Genomic DNA, 19461 nt, shown 5'->3' with positions numbered 1-19461 from the left:
AGGCGAGACTGGAGGCTGGAGGCTGCAGACTAGAGGCGAGACTGGAGGCTGGAGGCTGCAGACTAGAGGCGAGACTGGAGGCTGGAGGCTGCAGACTAGAGGCGAGACTGGAGGCTGGAGGCTGCAGACTAGAGGCGAGACTGGAGGCTGGAGGCTGCAGACTAGAGGCGAGACTGGAGGCTGGAGGCTGCAGACTAGAGGCGAGACTGGAGGCTGGAGGCTGCAGACTAGAGGCGAGACTGGAGGCTGGAGGCTGCAGACTAGAGGCGAGACTGGAGGCTGGAGGCTGCAGACTAGAGGCGAGGCGAGGCTGGAGGCTGCAGACTTGGGGCGAGGCTGGAGGCTGGAGGCTGCAGACTAGAGGCGAGACTGGAGGCTGGAGGCTGCAGACTAGAGGCGAGACTGGAGGCTGGAGGCTGCAGACTAGAGGCGAGACTGGAGGCTGGAGGCTGCAGACTAGAGGCGAGACTGGAGGCTGGAGGCTGCAGACTAGAGGCGAGACTGGAGGCTGGAGGCTGCAGACTAGAGGCGAGGCTGGAGGCTGCAGACTTGGGGCGAGGCTGGAGGCTGGAGGCTGCAGACTAGAGGCGAGGCGAGGCTGGAGGCTGCAGACTAGAGGCGAGACTGGAGGCTGGAGGCTGCAGACTAGAGGCGAGACTGGAGGCTGGAGGCTGCAGACTAGAGGCGAGACTGGAGGCTGGAGGCTGCAGACTAGAGGCGAGACTGGAGGCTGGAGGCTGCAGACTAGAGGCGAGACTGGAGGCTGGAGGCTGCAGACTAGAGGCGAGACTGGAGGCTGGAGGCTGCAGACTAGAGGCGAGACTGGAGGCTGGAGGCTGCAGACTAGAGGCGAGACTGGAGGCTGGAGGCTGCAGACTAGAGGCGAGACTGGAGGCTGGAGGCTGCAGACTAGAGGCGAGACTGGAGGCTGGAGGCTGCAGACTAGAGGCGAGACTGGAGGCTGGAGGCTGCAGACTAGAGGCGAGACTGGAGGCTGGAGGCTGCAGACTAGAGGCGAGGCGAGGCTGGAGGCTGCAGACTTGGGGCGAGGCTGGAGGCTGGAGGCTGCAGACTAGAGGCGAGGCGAGGCTGGAGGCTGCAGACTAGAGGCGAGACTGGAGGCTGGAGGCTGCAGACTAGAGGCGAGACTGGAGGCTGGAGGCTGCAGACTAGAGGCGAGACTGGAGGCTGGAGGCTGCAGACTAGAGGCGAGACTGGAGGCTGGAGGCTGCAGACTAGAGGCGAGACTGGAGGCTGGAGGCTGCAGACTAGAGGCGAGACTGGAGGCTGGAGGCTGCAGACTAGAGGCGAGACTGGAGGCTGGAGGCTGCAGACTAGAGGCGAGACTGGAGGCTGGAGGCTGCAGACTAGAGGCGAGACTGGAGGCTGGAGGCTGCAGACTAGAGGCGAGGCTGGAGGCTGGAGGCTGCAGACTAGAGGCGAGACTGGAGGCTGGAGGCTGCAGACTAGAGGCGAGACTGGAGGCTGGAGGCTGCAGACTAGAGGCGAGACTGGAGGCTGGAGGCTGCAGACTAGAGGCGAGGCGAGGCTGGAGGCTGCAGACTTGGGGCGAGGCGAGGCGAGGCTTGGCAGGCTCCTTCTGGGCAGGGCTCGGATCACCTGGGCAGGGCACGGATCACCACCCGACAGAGGCAAGAGACAGGAAGGGACAGAACCAACCCCAGGTAACGGCAAGACGGCCTGGCTTACCTGGGCGGAGGCAAGGGACAGGAAGAGAGCTAGCTACAGGGTGGCTCCAGGACCAGACAGCAAGACAAGGCAAGGCTACTGGCAAAGCAAGACAAGACAAGAACTTCAGGTGAGGCGAGAGTTACCGGCAAGACAAGGCAGGGCCTCAGGTGAAGAAGGCAGAGGAAGGGATCCAAGGAGTAAGGACAAGAACAATCCAGCCACCACACCCTGGTCTCTGAAGGTATTTAAGCAGCCAGCCCCAAGTAGCATCAGCTGCCTCAATTAGAGTTAGAGCTCAACAAGAACAGAAACAGGGTAGACAGGAAAACCTGGAGCAAGGATCAATGAACCGGACCGTGAACCGGAATATGGACTTCACGGACCGGACTATGACAAACAGTGCTGTACCCAGATGGTGCAGGAAGAGGTGCTGTGCTTTACTCTGTAGGAAAATATTCAGGTCAAGTGGCATGAGATTCCTCCATGGCTTTTACCAAGTCTTGCGCCGATAAATACACTGGACAACAAATTTATTCAAAAGTGTTGCTTCCTCAGAAATTATTTGTTTATGATAGACTGCTTGAAGATGAACACAAATATAATTTCAGACTACTTGTATCACATAGGAATTTGGAAAAACAACAAATTAACTTATATTGAATATAATGTGTTTAATTGCATTATGGTGCTGATACTTTGCAATAGTTCAACTAAGTTAAAAATATTTTGTTAATGATTTTCATTTGTTCTCAGTGTCTGAAGCTTCTCGCTTAAGTGTCCAACAATATATTCACCAGCATTGATGGATTCCAGTTGCCCAGGTATCCTTTCTCCATGACCACAATGTCCTGGTGAAACCTTTCACCATGCTCGTCGCTAACAGCACTGAGATTTGCAGGGAACAAGTCGAAATGGGAATGCAAAAAATGAACCTTCAGTGACATGTTGCATTTCATGGTTTTATAAACTTGAGGCCAAGTGGTTAAGGCATTGGACTAGCTATCTGAAGGTCGTGAGTTCGAGCCCCAGCCGAGGGAACGTGATATGTCCCTGAGAAAGGCACTTAATCACACATTGCTCTGCGACGACACTGGTGCCAAGCTGTATGGGTCCTAATACCCTTCCCTTGTGCAACATTGGTGTCATGGAGAGGAGCGACTTGCAGCATGGGCAACTGCTGGTCTTCCATACAACCTTGCCCAGGCCTGCGCCCTGGAGAGTGAAGACTTTCCAGGTGCAGATCCATGGTCTCGCAAGACTAACAGATGCCTTTATTATTATTTATTATATGCTTGAAGCATGCTTTCAACCAGCTGCATGTAGTTTGGTGCTCTGTAGATACCGAGAAAAATTTCAACTTCCTTGAATGCCTTCCATGTGATTTTCTCCAGTCCCACTAGAAATTCTTCAAATTGCCTGTCATTGATGACCTGTTTGATTTGTGGACCAACAAAAATGTTTTCCTTAACCTTGGCAGCAGTTATTCTGGGAAGCATCTGTCTCAAATATCAAAATCCTTCACAGAAATTTTTGTGCCTGGTGATAGCAAATTCCATCCTTACAGTCCTGAACTCAATAATTATTACTAAAACCTGTCCTGTCATGCAGCAGCCATGCTGCCTAAGCATGCCCAAGCATGCCCGGACAAGATAGGAAACTTTCCAGCTTACATTGTAGGCAACATGTTCATTGACTTCAATTATGAATTGAGATAATAAACGTAAGTTTATTTTAAAATGGTGTGTGATAGGGAAATTCCATGGTGATTTTCATGATCAGTAGCCCAGGGTTCATAAGATACACCAAAAGGAAGCAAAATCTTTGTTGTCCAGTCATATTAGACATAATGCTCAATCTGTTGCTCTGTATTGGCCTCAAGGATTAATGCTTGCAACTGTTTCTGTAAATAGAAATACTAAATCCATTACCGCCTCAAGCAATTTAAAACCATTAAACAGATAAGAAAGAAATTGTTCAATATTTGTATCAACTGATATTTAACAATAGAATAAGTCATCATATTTTGATAAAATATACCACATGCAAGAAACAGTAAATTTATAACCATAATAATCAATAAGTATCAGGATAACAAGTTGCTGAAAATATCAAGATTAAACTTCCACTCTGTGGAATCCTTTCCGGCAACATAAAGAAATCTACTTTTGGTTTTATTCAGATGGCTCAAATGTTATCTTTTTTTTTCATTTGTACTCTTAGCTTTGCTCTATATTTGGTATATTATGGTATAGATGAAAAAATTATAATGCATGAGATATAGACAAATAATTTAACAACATATCACATCAGAACGATATTAACATTTCAGTTATGATTGGAGCTATGTTCCAATACAAAGCATGAAAAGTATGTCTCCATTATGATATAAAAATGCAAATTTTCAGCTAGCTTTGCCATATTTTACATAGTGCTCTGACTACACAACGTCCCTATAACCTAATGATTAGATTTAATCAACTTCAGTCCCGCTACAGTTTTCTGATTCAGCCAACGAACAACATAGACACTGCACCCTAATAAAATGTAATTGTCTTCGTGACCAGACAACTGAACATTTCCAATATTTCTATGAATTCTCCTGCCAAATCATGTTTAACTATAATGAATTTTGCAAATACGTGCTGCTACACAGTCATAAAGTGAGTAAGCCTTTCTCTATCAGGAATTTCCCCTCATGACGATCTGTGGTTACTGTTGAATCACTGCAAGCAGCAGAAACCTGTTGAGAAGTAGACTGAATACCTTGGGTTAGTTTCACACAATAGGGCTAACACCCGAATCCAACAATAGCAACAGAATGACTCCAGTAATAGGGCGTGTGCTCTCACTTTTTCAAATCATCAGAGGCCAATACCCAATATGATGAATCCATCAGAACTCTCATAGTCCAAACTGAGTGAAACACAGAGGATGAATGCCAAATTGTCTAAGCTGGGTTTTTCACCCAACTTGACTAAACACTGTAAATAATTAACACAATAACAACGGAGAACAACTATAACACATTGATGATGTCTTGTTTCTTCTCTGTAACTAAGAAACAGATTGGAAAGGTAAGATTTGATCTGGAACAGAAAACTGAAGATAGTTCAGCTGCTACCTGTTGCATACCCCATTCTAGTCGTTTTAAAGGAACTAACGTTTGGGATTGTACTGTGTCCCTCCTCATGTCATATTTCACACCCTACATATGTTAACTCTTCTTCAGTCATACGCAGTCGATTCCTGCTAATTGGATCATTGGTTAAATGGGGCAGCTGCTCATTTGGGACAACTCTTAAAGAACAAAAACTAACCAAGAACATTGCCAGGATGCCCTTTATTTATTTGGGACACTATAATGCTTAATTGGGACAGGAGACTGTGGCCAAACAGGTTCTAACCAGCATCAGTTGCAAGCATTTGTGTAGCTATTAGACGCTACACCATGCTTAAAGCAAACTTTTTAAATAGCACCAGTTGCATGTGTTTGTGTTCCTGACAACTATCAGTGATTTTGGTCACTGACGGTTGTCGAGAAATAAGCAGTAAGCCGGTTCAGAACTGTTTTGCTCACTGGGATTTCAAGCATTTAGGTTTGGAGATGCCAGAAATGACCAGGAGTGAAAAGAAAATTATTTTACTCCTTCGACAAATTAAGACCCGCGATGAAGTTAAAGAAGCTACCAATTATCTTGAACGTTATAATGAAAATGAAGATTTGGAAGATGTAATCAGCAGCAGCACTGTATGAAGGCAGCCCACTACCTGCAACAGCTGAACCGTCTGCTCCAATTTTGCTCATTCTGGCCACTGGATGAATTCCTCTGTCAATAACTATCAGGAACTAATACATGCTTTTATAGTACTGTAGTAGTATTGGTAGTGTTCTAATTTGTTCTGTATTTCATTTAAAGACATAATTTGTCACTCAGTTTGTCTGTTTTATATCTTTTTAACTATTTCCATTAAACTTCAGTTAATTGGGGCAGCCGCTTAAATGGGCCAAAACGTAGTGGTTCCAGTGCATCCCAATTAGCCATAATCCACTGTATGTAAATGTTTTACATTCATTCTGCCAGACAATAATCTCCTCGGGCGCATGATGTTCCCTTTCTCTGTCCTGCTCGTTGCTAAGCAGCAGCATAAAGTCATGTTGTTCAGGAGATTCTTGACTTTGAAATTAGAAGCATGCTGGGATATCAAAGCATGATTCTCTCTTACATAGCTTCAAGAAAAAGCAATAAAATGTTTTTGCAACAATGAATTTCACTACTCATGATTTCGCAGAAATTGACAGAATGAGTTTTCAATGAAGAGTGCATTTTAGCAAGAGACTTCTAAACACAGCATAGTATGTAACAAGCAAAGTCAGAAGAGAAGACTCAGGAACCATTTGACAGAAGTTTAAATTGTTCATCAATTTCATGCTGGAATTTGAAAATAAAATTTCCATTAAAATATATTATCATGGAATCTTAATAGATAAAAACTATTTAAATCCGTGTTCTAATTTATATTATTGCACACTATATAAGATATTCCTTCATTTATTGCTATACAGAATCTATTTTACTACTTTACCCTTAAATTAGCTGTGAGTTCATGTTCACAAAAACTCTTGAAAAGAAAGCTGAAGTATGACTGAGAAATATGAATTGGCATACCTTTCTTGACAGCTGTTATTCCCATTGAAGGTTGTCCCAATGGTGTCCTTTTCTCCCATTTGCCTTCGTCGAGGTTAAAGATATCTACTGATCCTAAGGGGCACTGGTCTTCATTCATGCCTCCAATGATGAGGACTTGCTTGTTCAAAATAACTGCTGCTGCCCCCGCTCGCGGTGTCGGCATTGAAGGCAGCCCTGTCCACTTCTGACTCACAACATCCAACATTTCCACTTTGTCCAGAGGCAATCCTGTCTCGCCGCAGCCTCCGAGGACAAACAATTGCCTATCCTGATAAACTGGAGTGCAGTACACACGCTTGGTAGGCATTGGTGGAAACAATTCCCAGTACAGAGACTTCACAGCACTCGCTGCCATATCTGCAATAATATGTTCTCATTGAACTCCCAAAGAACATCAGGCGCCTTTAGTTTTAAATTCCAGAGCACTAAACGTGGAGCTCATCCATTAAACATTTTTAAAAGGAACAAACTGGACAGATGATTTAGCAATACTGGAATTCAAAGAGGTAAATATGTATTAAAAAAATGAGAATGTATTCTGTTGTTACAGTTATACCCACGGCGTAATACAGGCTACATTCCTCGTGGGTTATTTTGATGGGTAATCCAAGGGCAGGACATGGAAGTGAACAACTTGAGGAAAGAAGAGCACAGAGAAGGAACCTGCATCTCAGAACTGGATATCATCCCATTTTCTTCTGGGTTAAACCTTCATAAAAGGAATAAAAGTATTCATCAGGATTCGATTCCTAGTTTAGAGAAAACAAAAGATAGCTTTAGATAATCTATAATCTTCTTATCGATTTTTGAGAACATACACATATAATTCCTGTATGGTTTGCACTCATCAGGAATTTGGATGTAGAGTCTAAATCTACTTTTATTTATAATTAATCACCTAATTTTTACCAATCCAAAATAAAAACAGAAAATGCTGGAAGTATTCAGCAGAATAGGCAGCATGTACGGGGACAGAAACACAGCTAACACAGATGCAGGCCGGGCTGTCTTTCCAATATTTAATGGTCTTATTGTAACTTCCTACATTTGCAGTCTTTTTTTATTTCCACCAGTCCAAACTGGGTGAACTTTAGATGATATTAGCATACGAGTACATAATTCAGTACAAGATACTTAACCATATGGTGCTGAATTAATACTGAATCTAGGGGAATGTAGAAGAGATCAAAATTGATTGAGAAACTCAAGGAGTGGGGCAGTTCTACCAACTCACTCAGCAGCTTCTTTTTAGGAGGGATTTTTTGACAGCACCTCCCAAGCCAGGCAAACTTTACCACTAGGGAAACCAAAGACGGGAGGTATATCGGAATGCCAGATCCTGAGCATTCTTGCCCAAGTCGCATATTAGAACCAGACCTGAATCTGGTTTATTATCACTGATAAATGCCACAAAATCTGTTGTTTTATAGCAGCAGTACAGTACAAAACATAAGAAATCACCATCAGTTAAATTAAGAATATATCAAAAATAAATAAAGGGGGTAAAGGAGCGAGGTGGTGTCCGTGGGTCCAAGGACTGTTCAGAAACTGATGGCAGAGGAGAAGAAGATACTCCTAAAACATTGAGTGTGCATCTTCAGGCTCCTGCACTGCCACCCTGGTGGTAGTAATGGGACTACCACCCAAATGTGCTAGACTTCTATCCTCTGCCTACCACCACAGAGAGAGCTCTTGAAACAGAAGGACTGCAACGGTCTAACACGCAATGAACTGGGAAAATGGCAACAAGACCCATATCCAGTCAAGGTGGTGCCAGCATACAAACCCTCTCACAGTCGACATCTTCAAGATAGACCGCAAAACTATTTATTTCGCTCCATTTCGGTCTTTTCTGTCTGTTTTTTTTGGTCTTGAATGTGTATCTGGAACTGTTGAAGCCTGTGATTTGCAGTTTGGAGATTGTTTGGGTGATCCAGTGCTTTGCTGTCTCTGAGAGGTTTCCAAGAGGCGAAAAGCTGCGGAGGAGTTGGGCCGATGTTCAACTCCTTTTCACCAATTAAAGCGACAAGGGAGATTGAAACATGGAGGGGAATGCGGAAGATGAGCGCCAGCTGCCTGCCTTTTGATCGCTGGTGTGATCATCTGCTGCTACAGAGGTTTTCTGCCTTCTGGAAACAGATATAGATTTGAACTGTGGATATTTTTCAGTCTTATAGTTTTTTATGTCCTGTTTGCCACCCATTCTTCCTTGCTCTCTTGTGTGGGGGAGGGGGACTTGTGGGGGGGTCGATGTTCAGGGAGAGGGAGACTTGCAGGCTGGTGCTCTTTATGCATTTTGTGTGGTGGAAGGGGGTTTGGGGGTCAATGTTCGAGTTGTGTTTTTTGTGCAGGGAGAGGGGTATTTGGGGGTCAATGTTCATGTTCCGTGTCGTGTGGGGGAGGTTTGTGGGGAGGGGATTGATGATCATATTGCCATTCCTTTTTTTCTGGGTTTTGTGGCTATCTGGAGAAGAAGAATCTCAGAGTAGTATGCTTGGATAATAAGTGAACCTTTGATTGATCCCAGAAAGAAAAAAGTATAATGATGGGCCACATCGCACAGAGCAGCCAATATAATGAACTGAACAGCTCTTGGGAGTTTCTTGAACTTCTGGACTGACTACCTCCACCTCTCTCCATCCCTGTCTGCTCAGAGGGGACACGCAGGACATGGCGTTCCCTGAACTCTGCTTTCTTCAAAGTTCAGAGGAAAAGTAAATGAGCCATGATCGAATGGTGAAGAATACTCAATGGACCAAGTGACCTAATTCTGTTCCTCTGTCTTATGGTCTCATGGTCTAAATTTATAAAATTCCTAAATCGATTGACTGGGTGGATGCAGAACTGATTAGTTTCCTGAACAGTTCAAAGTTCAAAATAACTGTATTAACTAAGTACACAGTTGCCACCACATCCTACCCTGAGATCCAGTTTCTTGCAGGTATTCACAATAGATACAAAGAAACACATTAGAATCAATGAAAAACTGCACAGAAACATAGACGGACAAACAACCAATGTGTTAAAGATAAAAAGTTGTGCAAATACAAAAAGAACAAATAATAATAAAAATAAATAATAATCGTTGAGAACTTGCATTAGTCCTTGAAAGTGAGTCCATAGGTTATGGAATCGATTCAGAATTAAGATGAGTGAAGTTATCCATGCTGGTTCAGGAGCCTGATGATTGAGGGGTTATAACTGTTCTTGAACCTGGTTCTGTACCTTCTTCATGATGGCAGCAGCAAGAAGAGAGCATGGTCTGGATGGTGGGAGTCCTTGATGATGGATGTTGCTTTCCTGCGACAGTGTTCCTTGTAGATGTGCTCAGTGGTGGGAATGTTTGTGGTTTTAGGAGGTGCTGTCAAAAACAAATGCCCGGCAAACAAGAAACTAATGGATGAATTGTTGCCTCCAAGAATACTTACTCCAGTACTCACCAATCTTCCCTGAGATTTTATGAAACATAGTTTTCTTTCACGCTTTCCAAAGCCCCTGCACTCCTCTAACTCTGGCCAGCTGTCATTTACGTTGCTTGAGCATTTGCAATCATGCCCTTTATCACTAACAATCCCCAGCTTTATCATCTGTATCATCTTAATATGTCTTGAAAAATCTTTAAAAAGACATTCTGTAAAAACTTGAAATGAAAACAGAATGTGCTGACAACGCTCAACGTGGCAGGCAGCAGATGTGGAGACAGGAACAGGTTGAATCTTTCATGTCTATGAGTGTCAAAAAAGAGTTTGAGCTGTAAGTAGCGGTGAGGATGATGGGAAGAACAAAGGGTGAGAGCTTGTGGTTGGGTAAAAGACAAGACACAAGTGAAGCTGATAAAGGGCATAAAAGGGACGATGCTGTACAATTAAAGGTGGAAAAGATTGGTGTCATGGGAATATGGAATGATCCATTTGAACTGTTGAACATGACAGTGAATCTAGAAAACTGTAAAATGATTAGTCAACAGGTGAGGTCTTTCCTGTCCCTCAACTTCTATTGGAGAAAGCTGAACAGAGGTGTCAGAATAGAGGGAATTAAAGTGGAAGTCACCAGATGCTGATGTTTGCATTTGTGGACTGACGGAGATGTCCCACAAAGCACATACCCAATCTGCAATTGCATGTTTAATGAAGAAGCAGCAGATTGAGAGCAACACTAAATGGAAACAAATCATCACAACAAATGAGAGATTGTCTCCCTGATCTGATTTCTGGTAGCAGTGTGGCACAGCAGGCTCACAGCTTCAGAAACTCCAGTTGGATGCTGCACTCTGCATGGAGTCTAGACATCCCCCAGCGACCACATGGCCTTGTACCAGGTGTTCCTCTTTCCTTCCACCTCCCAAGAATCATGCTACTGTAATTATCCAAGAAGAGCATGGTGGGGAGATGACGAGCACGGCAATGGTCTGAGAGTTGGCATGGACTCGATGGGCTGAATCCCATCCTTCTAGGTCTTAAGAAAACTTGAGAAAGATCTCCTTGTGTGGCCCCGTGCCAGTATTTAATAACACTTCTGTGAAACGGTGTGGGATATCTTGTTGCATTAAAGGCATTGCACAGATGGACTCCTGTTACTTGCGGTTGAGCCCTGGCAGAGGGAATAGATGTCCAGATGGAGATAAATGGGGTTCAGGGATCTTGAAGCCAAAAACTGCTCTGAGGGGCCATAAGAACACAGGGGAACCTAAACCTAAACTATATACTGTAAGCAACATATCGAACGGGATGCCTGTGTTCCTACCTTACAGCAGTTTAATGGAACATCAGATGCCAGGGTTTCCTCAAATACCAATAATAAACACACAATTCTGAAAATGTTGAGGAACATACACAAAGTGCTGGAGGAACTCAGCAGGTCAGGTAGCATCTATGGAGGGGAAAAAACAGTCGATGTTTTGGGCCAAGGTCTTACATCACGACTGGGAAAGAAGTGGAATGAAGCCTGAATAAGAAGCTGGGGAGGGAGAGGGATACAAGCTGGCAGATGATAGGTGAGACTAGATGAGGAGGAAGATGGGATGGCAAGGGAAGAGGGAAGAAATAAGAAGCTTAGAGGTGATAGGTGGAAGAGATAAAAGCTAAAGAAGAAGGAATGTGATAAGAGAGGACGGGGGAGCATGGGAGTGTGGGAAGGAGGAGGTATACCACAGGGAAGTGATAGATAGGTGATGAGAAGAGAAGGGGTAAGAGGGGAGCCAAAATGGGGAATGGAAGAGGGAACCCAAGTTCTATTAGATTTAATTTGCAGACCCCTGTAGTGTGATCAAATCTTAACTTTGATATATTTGAGTCATGGAGTCATATAAATGCACAGCACAGAAACAGGCCCTTCAGCCCACTTAGTTCATGCCAAAACATTTAAACTGCCTACTTCATCAACCTGCATCTGGACAACCATCCATATACCTGTCTAAACTTCTCAAACATTGAAATCGAGCTCGCATGCACCACCTGCGCTGGCAGCTCATTCCACACTCTCATGACTCTGTGGGTGAAGAAGTTTCCCCTTATGTTATCCTTAAACTCTTCACCTTTCAGTCTTAACCTATGACCTCTAGTTGTAGTCCCACCCAGCCTCAGTGGAAAAAGCCTGCTTGAATTTACCCTATCTATACTCCTCATAATCTTGTATACCTTTATCGAATCTTCCCTTAGTCTTCTCTGTTCCAAGGGTGCTGTAATTGTTATATGGTTATATGGAATAAAGTCTGAACCTGTTCAGCCTGTCCCTATGACTCTGGTCCTCCAGACCCAGCAACATTATTGTAAATTTTATCTGTACCCTTTCAACCTTATTTACATCTGTCCTGCAGGTAGGTGACCAAACTGCACACAATACTCTAAATCAGGCCTCACCAACATTTTATAGAACTTCATTATAACATCCCATCTCTCCTGTATTCAATTTATGAAGGTCAATGTGCCAAAGACTTTCTTTAAGACCAAATCTATCTAACTACTTTCAAAGAATTATGGACCTGTATTCCCAGATCCCTTTGTTCCACCGCACTCCTCAGTGACCTACAGTTCACTGTGTAAGACCTACCCTGGTTTGTCTTAGCGAAGTGCAAGTGTATTAGTTGAGCCTTCATTGCTTTCTCCATGACCACTATCCACAGCCGAATTTTAAATGCTTCCTATGGTTCCTGTTTCTGTTTCAGGATTCCAGCCTCCAGAGCACATTTTAAATTGGTGTCCAAAATATTCACAACTTGTATTAATAGGGGCTGAACACTTGCTGACAGAAAAAAGTGGAGGTGCTGTTCTACCTATATACAGTGGATTCTGGTGAATTGGGGCAGCTGCTTATTTCAAAGGTTTCAAAGGTACATTTAATGTCAGAGAAATATATACAATATACATCCTGAAATTCTTTTTCTTTGCAACCTTCCATGAAAACAGAGGAGTGCCCCAAAGAATGAATGACAGTTAAATGTTAGAACCCCAAAGCCCCCCCCCCAGCTCCCCCCTCCCACACACAGGCAGCAGCAAAGCAATGACCCCCCTCCCACCCCTCCTCACTATTAAAAAAAGCATTGGCACCCCCCCCCACCAAGCACTCAAGCTTGCAGCAAAGCATCAATAAAGACACAGACTTACAGTACCCCAAAGACTACTCGTTCACCCAGTAATTCGACTAATAAGGGAGAAAGAGAATCCCCATTTCACAGCGAGAGGAGAGACATAACAAACAACTCTCTGATTTATGATGTTAAAAGTCTGTTGCGTCACTTCTGCCAAGCTCTGTGCCCAAAGAACTGGGGTTCTTTTGATCTTCCGTCTCCCAGGACATCCCAGTTTTCTACGGCAGCTCCGACCTCGAGTTTGGGGCAACGATTAAACTTCAAAACCTAATCAAGAATATAGCTGGTATTCCTTTCTTTTATTTGGGATACTGTGCCACTTAAATGGGGCAAGATGCTGTTGCCGAACAGTTTCTAACTAGCACCAGTTGTCTGCACTTGCGTGGTCGTTAGACACTACATCATGCTTCAAGCAAAAAGTTTTTAAATAGCATCAGTTGCATGTATTTATGATCTAAAAGCAGTGATTTTTGTCACTGATAATTGGCAAGAAATAAGCATTAAGACAATTCAGAACTGTTTTGCTCACCACATTTTCAAGCATTCATGCTTGGAAGTACTCGAAACAGCCGAGAGAGAAAATGAATTGATTTCACTACTTCAACAAGTGGGAAACTATGAAGAACTTGAAGATATAGACAATCATCTTGAATTTTACGATGAAAATTAGGATTTGGTGGCTGCAATCATCAACAGCATTGTATGAAGGTAGTTCATTATCTGCACTAGGTGTCTGCACAGATTTTGTTCATTCACAATCAAAAAATGCAACCTGGCTTAGTTCCTCTGTTGATAAGTATTAGGAACTAATACACACTTTTGTAGTACTGCAGTAGTATTGGTAGTGTTCTAATTTGTTCTGTATTTTATTTAAATGCATAATTTGTTACTCAGTTTGCCTTTTTATACGTTTTTAACTATTTCCATGAAACTTCAGCTAACTGGGGCAGCTGCTTAATTGCGCCAAAATTTACTGTCACCGATGTGCCCACAACTGGAATCCACTGTATATCCTTCAGCTGTTAGTTTACTCACACGGAAGAGGATAGAAAATCAGAGAGTACCAGCCATAAATCAATCTTCACCTGACCAACAAAAGGCGAGTAAGGATGCTCCCAACAATCCTTCACACTATGAGATAAACCATCTGGCTTCTATGCAAGAACGGGGACTGGGGATCCTGAGTGTGGGGAAATTCATCACGATTTGTGCCATCACTCTGAAATATATACACCGCAACACAGTGATAGAGCCTTACAGCACAGTCCAATGCTTCAGCCACGATGTTTTGCCAGCCTTTCATCTACTCCAACATCAGTCCAACCCTTCCCTTTACATCCCCCTCCACTTTCTTTCAGCACAGACACACACACACACACACACACACACACACACACACAGACGCACACAAACACACACACAAACACACACACACACAGACGCACACACACACACACACACAGACACCGACACACAGAGGCACACACACCACACACACGCACACACACACACACACACACACACACACACACACACACAGACACACACACAAACACACAGAGGCGCACACACACACAGGCACACACACACAAACACACACACACACACACACAGATACAGAAACACACACACAAAATTTCATCATTCACTCTGTTGATTTGAAGGGTCAAAATCAGGGTTTTCTTCCCCTTTAGCAGCTAATTCAGATCCCTGCCAGACCAAAGAAAAACCCCAACACACTTCCTGTAAGTGTTTCAGCATGAGTATAGAATCCTGCTTAATGAGACTTTCTTCCAGTGTCAGAATTAGATGCTTGTAACAAGCATAGACGATTCATTGGCTCAGGGTTCAATACAGATTGTTCCTCATTGCACAAGGATATTATTCCAGCCAGACCTGAGGTTTAGTTTCCTCAGCTCTAAGGAGCTTCATATTCTTGCAAACATCAGTCTTTTCAATTTTTATGTCTTAAATAACTTACATGTGTTTTCTCATAACTACAGGTTCTGAATTTTTTTTTAATTTATACTAAAATTTATACTAAATCCTGGAATAAACTGCTTTTAATTATTGACAAGGAAACTTCCCAATTAAGCTGTTTTCTATTTTCAAAATAAAGCCGCACCAACTGTAATTCCCAACCATTTAATTATGTCATTAATTATTCATAGCTTCAAACTAATTTTATATTTTTACATTTAATTAACTCTTTTTGCTGCTTATTTACAAACATATAAAAGACTGCAGAAATCACTTTAAACAGCATTAACTGAGAATGGCATTATCATAGATGTGATCAAGGTATATTTAACCACATTTTATTTTCTATATTTCAACGAACTATCTACCTTCTGTGAACCACAAAATTATCACTTAAAGAAAATTATAATAATCTCTTCACGTGCAGTATCCTTGGACAGTTACAGTCATTATGTAGAAAACAGTGAATTTATTCAAATTTACTATTAACTCGAGCACTTTGGGGGCACTTTGCTTTTGTTCTGGGGTAGGGTTCCCAACCATGGACCCCCACTATTAATGGAGGGGGTCAGTGGACCCCAGATTGGGAACCCATGCTCTAGGGTTTTATATTAACCAGCATGTTTTTGGGTAATTAAATAACATAATGTTCTTTTAATTAAGTTTATATTTAAATGGAGATACTGTCTGTAGGCAAAATACCTCTTTGATTAGTTATCAGTTTTGCTTGTAAATATTTACTGCTCTCAATTTTACATCCTGGATGAGTAATCACATTTACACCATTTGCTTTTCTTTATCATTTCACAAAAGGATATCACTTAATCAACGCTACATTTAATGGATAAGCGTGAGTGTTTTAATTCTGCAAACGAATACACGCTGAACACAAATGCTAATGCAACCTATCATTTTTTCATTAGGGATGCAGAATCAAAAAGGGTAGCAAATGCAGCACTCAAAGTGTTATAACTCAATGCACAGAGTATAAGAAATAACGTAGATGATCTTGTTGCAATATTACAGATTGCCAGGTATGATGTTGTGGTCATCACTGAATGGTAGCTGAAGGACAGTTGTAGTCTAAGGTGACACGTTGTATCAGAGGGTTAGAGGGAGTGGTGGTTCTGCTGGTAAAAAATGGCATCAATCAGTAGAAAGATGTGACATAAGACTGGAAGATGTTGAATCCTTGTGGATTGAGTTAGGGAAACTGCAAGGGTAAAAGGACGCTGATGGCAGTCATATACAGGCCTCCTAACAGTAGCTGGGATATGGACCACAGATTACAAAAGGAAATAGAAAAGGTGTGTCAAAAGGACAACGTTATGATAGTCATGGGAGATTTTAACATTCAGGTCGATTGGGAAAATCAGGTTGGTAATGGATCAAGAGAGTGAGTTTGTTGAATGCCTAAGAGGTAGCTTTTTAGAGCAGTTTATCATTGAGCCTACGAGGGGATCCACTATACTAGACTGGGTGTTATACTGGAATGAGCTGGAGGCGATCAAGTAGGTTAATGTAAAAGAACCCTTGGGAGCCAGTGATCACAATATGATTGAGTTCAACTCGAAATTTGGTAGGGAGAAAAAAAAAGTCTGGTGTAGCAGTATTTCAGTGAATTAAAGGAAATTACAGTGGTATGAGAGAGGAGTTGGCCAAAGTAAATTGGAAGGAGATGCTGGCAGGGATGACAGCAGAGCAGCAATGGCATGAGTTTCTGGGAAAAATGAGGAAGGTGCAGGACAGATATATTTCAAAAATGAAGAAATACTCAAATGGCAAAATAGTACAACTGTGACTGACAAGGGAAGTCAAAGCTAATGTAAAAGCAAAAGTAAGGACATACAACAAAGCAAAATTAGCAGGAAGACAGAGGATTCGGAAGCTTTTAAAAACCTACAGAGAGCAACTAAAAGAGTCATTAGAAGGGAAAAGATTAAAAATGAAAGCAAGCTAGCAAACAATATCAAAGTAGATCGTAAAAGCTTATTCAACTATGTAAAAAATAAAAGAGAGATAAGAGTGGATATAGGGCCATTAGAAAATAAGGTCAGAAAAATTATAACAGGGGCCAAGGAGATGGCAGATGAACTAAATGAGTATTTTGCATCAGTTTTCACTGTGGAAGACACTAGCAGTGTGCCAGATGTTGAAGGGTATGAAGGAAGAGAAGTGAGTGCAGTTCCTATTACAAGGGAGAAGGTGCTCAAAAAGCTGAAAGACCTAAGGGTACATAAGTCACCCAGATCAGATGAATTGCACCCTAGGGTTCTGAAAGAGGTAGCAATAGAGATTGTGAAGGCATTAGAGATGATCTTTCAAAAAATCACTGGACTCTGGCATCGTGCCAAGAGGACTGGAAAATTACAAATGTCACTCCACTCTTTAGGAACAGAGGAAGACAGTAGAAAGGAAATTATAGACCAGCTAGCCTGAAGATGTTGGAGTCAGTTGTTAAAGATGAGGTGATGGAGTACTTGGTGACACAGGACAAGATAGGACAATGACAGCATGGTTTCCTTAAAGGAAAACCTTGCCTGTCGAACCTGTTGGAATTTTTTGAGAAAATTACAAGCAGGATAGATAAAAGGAATGCAGTGTATGTTGTATATTTGGACTTTCAGAAGGCTTTTGACAAGGAACTGCACATAAGGCTGCTTACCAAGTTAAGAGCCCACAGCATCACAGGAAAGTTGCTGGTATGGTTACAGCATTAGCTGGTTGGTAGGAAGCAGCCAGTGATCTTTTTTTGGTTGGCTGCCAGTGTCTAGTGGTGTTCTGCAGAGGTAGGTGTTGGGACCGCTTCTTTTTATGCTGTATATAAATGATTTAGATGATGGAATAGATGACTTAGTTGCCAGGTTTGCAGATGATACGAAGAGTTGTGGAGGGGCGAAAGTGTTGAGAAAACAGGAAGGCTGCAGAAGGACTTAGACAGATTAGGAGAATGGGCAAGAAAGTGGCAAATGAAATACAATGTTGGAAAATGCAGGATAATGCACTTTGGTAGTAGAAATAGCTGTGCGGATTATTTTATCCAAAAATTTGAAATGCTTTTTTGAAATGCTAAAGGACTTGGGAGTCCTTGTGCAGAACACCCTAAAGGATAACTTTCAGGTTGAGTCAGTGGTGAGGAAGACAAATGCAATGTTAGCGTTCATTTCAAGAGATTTAGAATACAAGAGCTAGGATGTGATGTTGAGGCTTTACACAGGGGTCCCCAACCTTTTTGCACCGCGGACCAGCCGACGGGGGGAGGGGGGGTGTTCAAGTTCAACAGTGAGCGTGACAGGGAATGAAGAAAGGTGCAGCTGATTCATGTTGTTTCATATCGTTTCCTCGCGGCCCGACAGCACATGCTTTATGGCCCGTTGGTTGGGGACCACTGCTTTATAAAGCACTGGTGAGGCCTCACCTTGAGTATTGTGAACAGTTTTAGGCTCCTCATCTAAGAAAAGACGTACTGGCATTAGAGAGGGTTCAGAGGAGGTTTGCAAGGATGATTCAGGTAATGAAAGGGTTATCATACGAGGAACGTTTGATGGCTCTGGGTTTGTACTCGCTAGAATTTAGAAGGACGAGGGAGGATCTCATTTAAACCTTTCAAAAGTTGAAGGACCTAGACAAGGTAGATGTTGAAAGGATGTTTCCCATGGTGGGCAGTCTAAGATAAGAGTGCACAGCCTCAGGATAGAGGGGCATCCATTTAAAACAGAGTTGGGGAGAAATTTCTTTAGCCAGAGGGTGGTCAATTCGTGGGATAAGTTACCACAGGCAGTTGTAGAGACTAGGTTGTTGGGTATATTTAAGGCAGAGATTGATTGGTTCTTGGTTGGACATGGCATCAAAGGTTACGGGAGAAAGGCGGGGAATGAGGTGCTGGATTGGGGAAATGGATCAGCAATGATTGAATGGCGGATCAGACTCGATGGGCCAGATGGCCTAATTCTGCTCCTATGTCTTATGGTTTTATTATTATAAACTCACATCATGTTAGCTGCCCATTCAACCGGAGTAGATAAGGCCATGCAAGAACCTGCAATAAAACACCATGTACCTTCTCACAGAAACATAATCAATTACAAAAGTAACAAGCCTGAGGTGCAGTTCAGAATAAGGATGACCAAAAGCATAAAGTTTTATGGAATGCCTTCTTAGAGTAGTGGTGGAGAGAGGTTGGAGAGAGGTTTGAAAGGGTTGGCTAGCCTCTGACTCAAGATCAAAGGCAAAGTGAATTAAGGTTCAAGATCAAAAGCAAAGTAGATTATAAGGCTTGAGCTGGAAGCTCCTGAAAGACCGTAAAAAAGAGCTGTGTAAGTTCACATCTATTTAAGAATAAAAACCAAACTTCAGTAATGGGGTTCAACCTCAATATGCCAAGTAATCACATCACAATGTGTTTCCCCGACAGGCCGCAGTAATTTGCCAGTGTTTCTGCCAATTACTCATCAAAGTTAAAGTGACTGACAGAGATGCCAACACCTCACTAACATTGAAGAAATTCTTTTCAAC

General features: G+C 42.8%; 1 protein-coding gene across 10 annotated transcripts in view; it reads right to left on the bottom strand.

Annotated features, from left to right (window-relative positions):
• klhdc8b (kelch domain containing 8B) overlaps positions 1-19461 on the bottom strand; it is a 152769-nt gene that overhangs the window by 124187 nt on the left and 9121 nt on the right. For 5 of the 10 annotated variants that reach the window (XM_072280924.1, XM_072280925.1, XM_072280916.1 and 2 more), the window contains exon 2: positions 6360-7129. In XM_072280924.1, the coding sequence (XP_072137025.1) occupies positions 6360-6735 (376 nt within the window). In that variant the 5' untranslated portion in view covers positions 6736-7129. The remainder of the gene's footprint in view (positions 1-6359; positions 7130-19461) is intronic. The other 5 variants (XM_072280923.1, XM_072280917.1, XM_072280921.1 and 2 more) reach the window with 2 other exon arrangements.

This window comes from Mobula birostris, chromosome 16, assembly GCF_030028105.1.
Source record: "Mobula birostris isolate sMobBir1 chromosome 16, sMobBir1.hap1, whole genome shotgun sequence".
Taxonomy (NCBI): domain Eukaryota; kingdom Metazoa; phylum Chordata; class Chondrichthyes; order Myliobatiformes; family Myliobatidae; genus Mobula; species Mobula birostris.
Note: the sequence above shows the minus strand (reverse complement) of the source record. Positions and strands in the feature narration are given on the sequence as shown.